The 10,567-nt window shown below is 44.8% G+C and overlaps 1 protein-coding gene across 4 annotated transcripts; it reads right to left on the reverse strand.

The window, feature by feature from the left end:
• Positions 1–43: 43 nt before the first annotated feature.
• On the reverse strand, positions 44–10,055 carry TPM4 (tropomyosin 4). Of its 4 annotated transcripts, none has more exons than XM_075038002.1 (9): positions 9,713–10,055; positions 7,092–7,217; positions 3,815–3,948; positions 3,421–3,538; positions 3,010–3,080; positions 2,690–2,765; positions 2,000–2,062; positions 1,848–1,917; positions 44–556 (listed from the first exon to the last, which is right to left on the reverse strand). In XM_075038002.1, exons 1-9 carry the CDS (start codon positions 9,824–9,826, stop codon positions 474–476), a joined length of 855 nt encoding a protein of 284 aa, XP_074894103.1. In that variant the 5' UTR covers positions 9,827–10,055; the 3' UTR covers positions 44–473. The 4 variants fall into 4 exon arrangements, with proteins under 4 accessions (XP_074894103.1, XP_074894105.1, XP_074894102.1 ...); XM_075038001.1 differs by lacking the exon at positions 44–556 and adding an exon at positions 1,055–1,291 and having other exon boundaries at positions 9,713–10,053; XM_075038004.1 differs by lacking the exons at positions 7,092–7,217; positions 9,713–10,055 and adding an exon at positions 6,008–6,197.
• Between the last annotated feature and the right edge of the window lie 512 nt (positions 10,056–10,567).

The raw sequence follows: 10,567 nt of genomic DNA on the forward strand, positions 1-10,567 counted from the left end.
ACCCGACCGGAAGCGCTACGAAAGGAGCGGGAGGAGACCTCGGTACCGTGAGAAATTGTTTAATATGAAACGTCGCGAACAGGCTGCCGGCGGAGGGCGACACTACTGCTGGGGTACAGCTGCTACCGGGGCTTATATAAAAACGACTAATCAACCGTGAGGAAAAGCTACAGCCGCGCGATCGATAACCCGCGGAAATGAGAAACCAGGGCGGCTCCCGCTGCCCCGGGCGCGGCTCACGCTCTCCCGCGCGCAGCGGGAGGAGGGTGCCCTGGAGGGGCCCGGGGCCGGCGCCTCTGGCGGCAAGAGGTGCGCGACGGCCTTCAAGTCACGCCAGAGCCTTACGCGCGTCTGTACTGGTCATAACTTAATCGGTTTTTTCCAGGAGACAGAGCGAGAGAGAGAGAGGGATGATAACGGTAAATGCAGACGGAGTCTTCAGTTCCTGTTGGCCGCTGGGGTTCTTCGCCATCTCATATACAGTTCAGTTCGTTTAGCGTCTGGTCCAGTGTCTGATGCAACCCCAAGTTCTCTTCTTTCGCTTGAGCAAGTTTTTCTAGTGAGAAAGAAGAAGAAAACAAGACTTAAACCACACATGACTCCACAGCCTTTTCTCTCTAAATAAAAACCATGATTACTTACCTCCATGTTCAAGACAACACTACACCTCCATTCATAAAACAAGGCCAATTTGGGGGGTAATTGCTCTAATTTAGTGCAGTTTTGGGACACGTTTTATGGGTAATGTGACAGACTTGTGTTTTGATTGAACGTGTGATTTATAGCACGCGTTCCCAGAGTTTTTAACCAGGCAGATGGAACACCGCCAAGTACACACCCAAGCACACTCAAAAGCTTTGCGTTGCCACACGCGTCCTTGGGGACACCAAAATTCAGGCGTTTGCCAGCGTGCCGGGTCCTGCCTCTGCCAATGGGGGTACCCATGCTGATGGCATCTGCCCGTCCCCAGCGTCGGGAGCCGGACTTACCTTCACTGTCGTTACTAGTGTATTTTAGGTGAATTACAAGGAAATAAACCCCAAAAGCTGAAAGGTAGAGGTATCTCGTTTTTATTGAGCTCAGTTCTCACAGAGGGGACGGAAGGATCGCTTGTGGAAGCTGCACAGAAGTGACAGGTATTACAGGCGAGAAAAGCTTAGGAAATGCAGCAAGGCAGAGCGGCCCCCGTGCCCCCCCAGAGGTGCAGATCACAAAGAGGTCATGTCATTGAGAGCATGGTCAAGCTCCTCACTGATCGCTTTGTACTTCAGCTTCTGAGCGTACAGCTCGTCTAGTGGTGATGAGGGCAGAAGGCACGTTTCAGCAAGAAATGCAGAAAAACAGTCCAGAGAAGAGGCGCAGAGTAGGAGACACGAAGACAGTCAGAAGGCAGCAGCCAAAGCAGTTGGGGAGGAAAACAAAAGAAGAAAACAGATGCGTAACTGAGTACTGGTATGAAAGCAAAAAAATCCACACAGCTGCCAGGTCAGAAGCTTCACCTACATTTCCTTTTTTTTAATCTCCCAAATTATTTTTCAGTGATCAGATTAAGTAGGGTTGTGATCTTGTTGTTAATGGAAAAAGCCCTCGAGGACATGTATGTGCGAGTTGGCCAAAATCAGGTTATTGTTACCAACTTCTGGAAAGGGAACTCTTTCAGGAGAGCTTCCTCTGGCCGGGAGGTACCACAGAGGACAGACATGTCCAGTGGACACATCGCGCCAGTCTACCAATAGGCCTGACAAGCACTTCTGTCCTTTCCTGATAAAATCTAATCCCCTCTCCTAGAATTTTCTTTTCTGATTTGAAATTGACCACTTTTAAATGAAACTCGAGTAATTTCATACCTTCCAGGTCATCAATAGACTTTTCCAGTTTGGCAACTGTTCTCTCTGCAAATTCAGCACGAGTTTCAGCCTGAAAAAAAAAATTAAATAGAGTAATAGGATGCTGTTAAACAAACAATGCCAAAATACAGGTTGGGGATGGACAAACTTACTTCTTTCAGCTTGTCAGAGAGAATCTTGATTTCTTCTTCATATTTATCTTCTTTTTCTGAGTACTGTGAATGAAAACAATAAACACTCTTTAAGGGAAGTTGTAGCAACAATAATAAATGTTTATGAAACTGTGACCTATTTATAACCACTTTTCCTTTTACAACAGCTGCAAACACCCTTTCCATCCTTTTCTCCTCTTCACCAAGACATTTCAGACTCTCGTTCAGAAAGCATCATTTTAAAACTGAGGATGTCCCAAGTTCCTTTGTGCATCATCTTACGCCTTAATGGGCTTACCTTCTTGTGTGGCACAAAAACAGCTGAATGTACAAGTGAAGCCTCCCATTACCAATTTAGACTAGCCAGAAACAACTGTTTAATGAAATCAAGTTTCAACAAATTTATTTATTAAGAGGGCAAAAACCACAAAAAGAGCAAGATCAGAAAATCAAGAGCAGTCAGCAGCGTACCAGCGTGGGAAATGGGAGATTTAGGTCCTGGCTTGAAGCAGCGTTGCAGATAATTACCAGATTACAGACTTGGGTTTGGGCAGAACTGATTCAGCGTTATCAACAGTCTCTGTTAAACAGGCAGTTGGCTAAACCCTTTGCTTATTTTGATTATTTCTAAGAATTTTATTTACAAGTTTTGACTTTGCCCCTATCCCTCAGTTTACTGAAAGAACCAACCTTTTCAGACTGAGCTTCCAAGGACTTCAGGTTGTTAGTGACGTTCTTTAACTCCTCTTCAAGGTCACTACATTTACTATAGGGGGAAAAAAAAAGGTATAAATGACTACTGTCCCTGTTATGACTTAATTTAATTTTCAAAGAGTCTAAAAATACAAGGGATGAAGTAATTATTAAGTCTGAAAGGAGAAAATTTGGTATGTAGGCTACAAAAAAGCTTTTCTACATGCCCGCCTACCAGTAGTAGATTTTTCTACTTGAAATACAGCTTTGACCTTTACTGTATTCTAAACTGCTTCCGTGTATATGAAATTACTCACACTTCAGACACCTCTGCACGCTCTTCAGCTCTTTCCAGTTCACCCTCCAAAATAACCAGTTTACGGGCAACCTGTAAAGAGACAATAGCTGTATCAAGCCAGTCTGTAATTTCTTACACGTTTCTCTCAAAGCACTACGCTCGTGCTTTCCTTCTGAATGATAGAATTAGGTTAAAACATACATGCACAGACATGACAGACTTTTCCCCCAAATAAATTAGATTTTGCAGTGTTCTTAGCATTACATATCTAAGGTGCTGCCAAAGTCACTATTAAAATTACTTCTTTTTGGGAACCTTCCAAAGGCGAACCATCAGACAGTGAAAAGCACACAAAGAATGAGTACACTGAAGAGTAACAAAGTTGTTCGTGGTTCTCCCGTAAGTTTAATAATTTCCTTATCTCTTTTACCTCTTCATATTTGCGGTCAGCTTCTTCAGCAATATGCTTAGCCTCCTTCAGTTGCATTTCCTGAATTTCCATTTTCTCTTCATCTTTCATTGCTCTGTTCTCAATAACCTTCATTCCTCTGCAGAAATCACAGCAAATATGTTTAATGTAGAAGCATTTTAGCATTTTTCTCTCAAAGGTCCTAAAGCGGAATTCACTATTTGTAACCAAAAAGCGGCTCGTTGTGCCCATACTATCGTGTTCTTCAAGGCTAACAGAATTACTCATTCAAGCTTATCAAAAAGTTCCGAGTCTCTGACCTGCAATCCACATTAACACGTGCAGATACTAAATGATACAGGAATATTTTATTCATATATATTCAATTTTTACTGGGGAAAAAAAGGAAATGTACCTCTCACTCTCATCCGCTGCTTTCTCAGCCTCCTCCAGTTTCTGCAAGGCTGTGGCCAGCCGTTCTTGGGCACGATCCAACTCCTCTTCCACTAGCTGGATACGTCTGTTCAGAGCTGCCACCTCACCTTCAGCCTACAAGAAATACAATCACCCAGAACCGAGGTTATGTACAAGCCACTCACTGGCTGACAAATGTTCTCAACTAACCAGTTTTCCTTAAAACTGCAAAGGTTTCTCCTTGGTAGGGAGCAGAGAAGCTCTAGGAACCTTTCTGTCTCTGCTCTTTGTTTGTTTAAACTGTGGCATCTCAGGAATTTCAAGGTATGGAGTATCTGCTTCTCCTTTCTTTTTTTTAAGGTACCTATCATTCCTGCCACACAACAAAGGATTTGACACCGATTGCCAAGGGAGAACTATTTTCAGATTCACCTCACAGGGTGGGATCTACCCATAGGATTCCAAAGTTAAATTGTTTCCATAATGGCTTATTCCAAAAACTTCACAGTTGATTTCCCTGTTCTTGGTTTCATCACAGATTGCAGCAATATCCTCTCATAGCACGCTGCTGAAGTTAAAACCATTATCCATTATGGGCTCCTGAGCCTGCAAATGCTATATAATCTTTACGCAGTCAGCTGGGCAGATACACTTGGCCTCAGCAAGGGAAAGTCAGTCTCCTTTGTAAAATAGGGAAAAATTAGGTATGTTCTTAAAATAAGTTCACTTTCCTTTTTCATTGCTTCCTATGGTACTTAAGGAATTAGGCTGAAAGCATTTCCTAGTAATAAGGACTGTTTATGTATTATTGAATAAACTGCACAGTAACTGGAAACACTATCAATGCTTAAAAAATAGACTAGATAATAAATGGAGAGGTTGTTAGGAGAAACACTTGCATAGACAGTATGAACAAATTGGTGTTCATAAATACATAGTGTTTATTAAGATATGGTTCCTTTAATTGCTTGTTATTTGAAGGAAAATAAAGCCCTACTTTAATAACTGCCAGGTTTGTGCTCTTAATTGTCCTCAAATCTGAGCATGATTGCCATGTATAACTTTTTTTTTAAACACTTTTATGGGCTCTAGATCCTAGAAGGGCAGCTGTTTTATGCTTTGTGTTAAACACTTTTGAAAAAATACTTGTTTTGCTGCAGCTTTGCAAATTCGGTTACTGACCGCTCCTCCTAGGCTGGAGGAAGTGGTTTCCATTCATAGCTGTACCATCTTGGAAAGGATTTCACTGACTGATCCAAATGGAAGCTGACCCAGGATTCCACTAGTCATAAATTATCCAGCATTTCATTTGTTTTCTACCCAGTGCTATGTGTTTAACTTTCTTGATTTACACACAAGGCATCGATCCTGTGGAAAACTGGCATCTGTTATGTGGCAGTCTGCAACTCCTGCCACTAGACAGGCCACTTTTAAGTTATATTTTAATTAAGCAAGATTCCAAAGCTATGGAGACGGGGCCACTGGGAAGCTGGAGTTAGTCTGGCTCCACCTCTCCCAGAAGCAGCCCGCAGTCCTTATACGGTAAAACTAACTCGCTGACATGTGATAAAATAGCAGGAAGATGCCGGGAAGGCTGATCACACACAAATCTAAGTGAAACCAGCTGTCCGGCCCCGGGAGAGCCGCACACTAGTGGAGAGTTCTGATTTCTCTGTGCAAACCAGGAGGGAAAGTTATTTTCCAGCAGTTAGACATTTCCCAGCTGTGCTGAAGCCAGCGGTGCGGCGCCGAGAGGCGGGAACTCCCCGCTCGTTGTCATGCAGCGCTTTTTCCTAATTAAACAGCCATTTCCTACTAAACTCGTAACCGCTTCCCGATGCCGATCGGCGCTCGCAAACGCCTGTTCCGAGGGGAACGGCCCCATAGCGCGATAAGCAGCGGGCGCCTGGGACGAGCGGGCGCCTGGGACGAGCCGCCGCCGCCGTGCCCGGCGGCCGCGGGGGACGGTGCGGGCGAGGCGCTGCGGCAGCGCCAGCGGTTTCCGCAGGGAGTCTGCGGAGCGGAGCAGCGAGGGGGATACAGCTGAGGAATGAAGGCAGCCGAGCCGTGCTCCCGGAGCAGGGGAGAGCCGGGCACGCCCCAGCGAGAGAGAGCCAGAGACAGGAAGGAAGGAGCAGGGCAGCCCGGGAGAGAGCGACCGAGAGAGGCGAGCAGGCAGCCCGGGCGGTCTCACTTTCTCCCGCAGGTCTCGTTCCAGGTCCAGCTCCCGCTGGAGGACCTGGGCGCGATCCTCCGCCTCATCCGCCTGTTGCTGCAGGCACTGGATCTTCCTCTTCACCGCTTCCAGAGAGCTCGGCGCGGCCATGGGCGCGGCGCTGGCGGCGGGCAAGGCGCGGAGGTGCTGCACGTGGCGGCGCGCGGCCCCGCGCCTTTCAATGGGCCGATGACGTCACGCGGCTGGAGGTGGAGGTGGGGGGGGTGTGGTGACGTAGCACAGAGGAGTCGGCGCAAGCAGCGCCGGGACAGTCGCGCCCCGGGGCCGCCCCGCCCGTTTCCCCGTTGCCCCGTCCCCCATCCCGCGGGGGTCCCCGCTGCAGCCCCGGCCCCGCGCCCCGCACCGCTCCGCGATGCCAAACCCGCCGCGGGACCGCCGGGCTCCCCGGGTCAGCCCGGCCATCCCGAGGACCCCCACAACGGGGTTCGGCAAACCGCCGCCAAGTCCTGCCCCCCGGTTCGTTACTGCCCTGGTTGGGCCCGCGCAGCCAAGCGAAGCTAAACCGAACCGTTCCGACGGCAAAACGACCGGGGCGTGCGGCTGGGGAGCGGGGACCGGTTTTTAAGCCTGGTCTGTGGCTGAAGCCAAACTGCATCCTTAGGCCACAGCAGATCCCTGCTTCTGTCCCAGCTTCCCTGAAAGAGCACCATCTTGTTTGTTTCGATTAAAGAAGATTTCACCTTTCCTAAAGAATTCCCACCCACAAACACCCCCCCCCCCACCCCCCCCCGTTTCAGAAACCCCTGATGGGTGCAGTGCTAAAAATTCCCCTTTGGGTACCCGTTCAGCCCTGCGTGGCGCTGGCTCCCGGGGGGAAGCTGCCTGTGCCGTGCGCTCAGCGCAGAACAGCCAGCCCGCGAGCTCGTTCTGGGAGAGGGGACAGGAGACTTAGGTCCCTGGATCCTAACACTGCCTTTCCCATCCCCCGATCCGAGTGCTGCAGTGCAAAAACTCTCAGCGATTCTCATCATCAGTGTACAACATACATACTGCAAAATACAGAGAGCATAGTTGCAGGCAAATATTAGCCATAGGTACGTACATCAGTGGCCTTCTTTTCAGCCTGCTCCAGTTTTTCCTGGGCATCTTTGAGAGCCTCCGAGTACTTATCCAGCTCATCTTCGGTTCCTTTCAACTTTTTCTGCAGAGCTACCAGCTCATCCTCTACCTTTCAAGAGAGAAAAAAACCCGAAGTAAACATTCTGGTGTATTATCAGTTACAGTTTGATATGGTTAAAACCTCTCTTTACTGTTAGTTTTAACCTAATGTAACATACGAAGAGTCACAAAAAAGCAGACCAAAGTTCTGCTGGGGCAAGTAGTCTGAAAATGACTGGTAGCAGTTGCCAGGCAAAGATCATTAAAAACATACCACCCTTAGAACAATATTTTCTGCCACTGCACATACAGGATCTGATTTAATATGTAACTTGGTATAAGCCCTTTTTCACCTCATTTCTATTTTGGACTCCACAACACCCCGTAGCAGTTAATTCTACAGCATAATTATAAATGTTTAAAAATTATGTCCTTGTGTTTGTTCTAACACCATTACTTGATGATTGATTAGGAAAGTGTTCAGTTCCTGTATAGCTGGAAAAAATGAGTGGTCATTCCCTAATCATCTTTTGTATGTATGTTATTCAAGACACTTCAAACCAAACGTGATACTCTGGAAGCAGGAGGGAACAGGTCCAGACCCTGCTGTAAGCAGGAGGTGGGGCTCGACAACCTCCAGAGGTCCCTTCCAACCTGAATTATTCTCTGCCTAATTGTGGGCCAACAAGGTATGTTCCATCCTACCAAGAGGTTCAGACTCTCTCCTCCATACCATATAAATCCGTATTGTACGCTAGAATGGTACTATTTATAACCTGCTGGGAGACTGTTTAATGACAAACTGTCTCATGCTCCCTGAAGAATTTACATTATCAGGCGGCTTGCTGCTGATAAGGGTGCAGCCTGCAAACCCATCTGCTCCATCATTTCATTTGCAATACAAAACAGCTCAGTCTATAGAGGAACGGATTTAACCATTTTGCTCCACCTTCACATAAATTTAGTCTATCAAAATAGTTCACTCAAAATAGTTTGTGTTTTAGTGCACTGACTTTCTTCATTCTAGCTTCAAAGATAGCTTTAATGACATTTTTGGTAGCATGCTGTTCTTGAACGTTGTTATGTTGCTATACTTCTACTCAGAGTAACCAGATAGTGTGAAAGAACTGAATATGCTTGCTTAGACGCTTTAACAGAGGGACAGTAAGCAGGATGAAGGAGGTGATAAAATCCCTACTTGAGTACTGTGCCCACATGAAAAAAAAAGCTGAAAAATTTCAGACAATTCAGAAAAGAGGAGTAAGATCAAAGATTTATTATTCTCTTTTAGCTTTTTATTGTGAATTACCCTCATATAGATACTTGAAAATTCCCACAAGTGTGTCATTTATCAGTCTGTAGGAAATCACCTTTGATAACTAAATGTAAAGGAAGGCTAAGCATTCAATCACCATTAACTGCTCTGAATAACAATCTGCTGTGGCTGTTACTGAGTGCAGAAGATTAGCTGGGGAAACTGCAGCCCAACAGAACAGCATCCGATCAACACCTCTGAAGCTAGGAAAGAAATAGGGACTAGGTACATGGGCGATGCGTGCAGCTTGTAGAAGCTTACTGTAATGACACAAAAGAGACAAGTAGTTTTCCTTACGTTGGGGGTGGAGAGGGAAGACAGCAGCAGCTGACCCTTTTGGAAACTTTCTTCCTCTTGCTTTAGCTAAATGGATGATCAGTTGAAAGTTTAATTAAGTCATCCAGGATCTCAAACTGAACTTGAATGTTAAGAAATATTTTGCCAAATGAATGCTAATAACGTATTATAGGAATCTGGAAGATGTAGTAGAAGCAGCCACATTTAGAGGATGTAAAAGCAAAAGACATGGTAATTTTACAAGAAGTGCTATAGGAAACTTGAATGTAGTCAACTTACATTTCAAGATCGCTCTGAAAATACTATAGCTCAAATATGAGATAGACACCCAGAAAACAGAACATTGAAAAGCAAAAGAATATGAAAATATTATCACAAATTCAGTTAAAAGAAGAGCTTTCAAATTAAGGTATTTCTGATTATTCTTAACAAAAAAATAATACAACATATCTACTGTTGAGTCACAGCTGGCACCTGTAAGGGGCACTCTGTATACCAAGGACTAGTCAAGTGAACTTTATTCATTCACTCCAAGGAGAGGCTCAATTAATGTTTAAACACAGCTGACTCTTCAGGAGGTATTAACACTAGTCCTACAGGTGTTCAAGGTATACAGCTTTGATTTGGAGTATGTAAGGTCTTTTCCATGGCATCAGAAGCACAAGAAAATTAAGGCAATTATGTAAGATTCAAGAGAAGTTAGACAAAGCTCTCTTAAGAATCTGTGGATAGTACTAATTTTGCAAAGACTCAGATGGCTGAAAAGGGAAGTTAATACCTAGCCCTGGCTGTATGAGTGTAACACCACAAAAAGGCAAAAGACTTCAAAAGAAGATTAGCAGAAAACCTGACTTCAAATTATTTTGCTTTCTGAATTAGAAAGTTGCAACATAGTATTTTGTTACACTTAGTTCCACAGCACACATGCAATCAGTGATTTTATTTCTACTTACCTGTTTGCATTTGTCCTCAGCTGCCTTCTTATCCGTTTCAGCCTGCTCTGCTCTGTCAATGGCATTCTCCTTGTCCAACTTCAACATCTGCATCTTTTTCTTGATAGCTTCCATTTTTGCTAAAGGATCGGTTGTATATGTCGCGCTACTGAAAGAATTCTGAAGAGTAAAGTTTTAGATTTTTACCAGCTTGGGCAGAGAAAGAAGTTGTACCCAGCCAAGTCACAGGCAAAATGAGCTCAAGTGCTTGTAGACAGTGCTTAAACCCAGAGACCCCCTGGACAAAACCCAGATCTACTGGCCTTTTCTCTGATCTTTCATACACAGCCTTTCTAAGGAATGAGCTGGAACAGACTCACTAGAGGAATCTTCACCACTCCATCATCTCCTTATTTGGGTCCTGTTTTCTTAAAGAGAAAACTGTTTCCATTTTTAAGCTTCTGACAGAAGCAAAAGTGTTGACATATGAACACATGCTTGAAAGAAAGCTTATTAGCACCCCTCCGTGTTTGCAGAGCAATTAAACAGCCCAATAGATCTATGAGGATGGCCTGGCTTCTTATAATAATGGCATAAGACTATTGAAGCAAAGGGAAGGATCTTTTTGGATTACTCCAAAATAAATCCATGCATAAAATAAAATTTAAAAAAAACTACCCTTAAGAGGTAGCTAAATTTATGTTATAAAAAGATGTAGAATATGCTATGAGACAGCAGTTTTTTTGCTGTGAATAAGGACTGGTGTTAAAGAACTAGCTATAACCTGTAATAGTATAATACACAACAGAGGTCAGATTTAGATCCCAAGTTCAGGCTCAAAGACAGTCAGTGAGTTTGAGTGCCTGTCTTTGAAAT

Source organism: Buteo buteo, chromosome 10 (assembly GCF_964188355.1).
Source record: "Buteo buteo chromosome 10, bButBut1.hap1.1, whole genome shotgun sequence".
NCBI lineage: Eukaryota > Metazoa > Chordata > Aves > Accipitriformes > Accipitridae > Buteo > Buteo buteo.

Excerpts from the sequence above, each read along its gene's own strand:
- TPM4 (XM_075038002.1), bottom strand. The coding sequence starts at position 9,826 with ATGGAAGCTATCAAGAAAAAGATGCAGATGTTGAAGTTGGACAAGGAG. Across the intron at positions 7,218-9,712 it reads CTGAGGACAAATGCAAACAG|GTAGAGGATGAGCTGGTAGC; the intron begins GTAAGTAGAAAT and ends CTCTCTTGAAAG. Across the intron at positions 1,918-1,999 it reads TCTCTGACAAGCTGAAAGAA|GCTGAAACTCGTGCTGAATT; the intron begins GTAAGTTTGTCC and ends TTTTTTTTTCAG.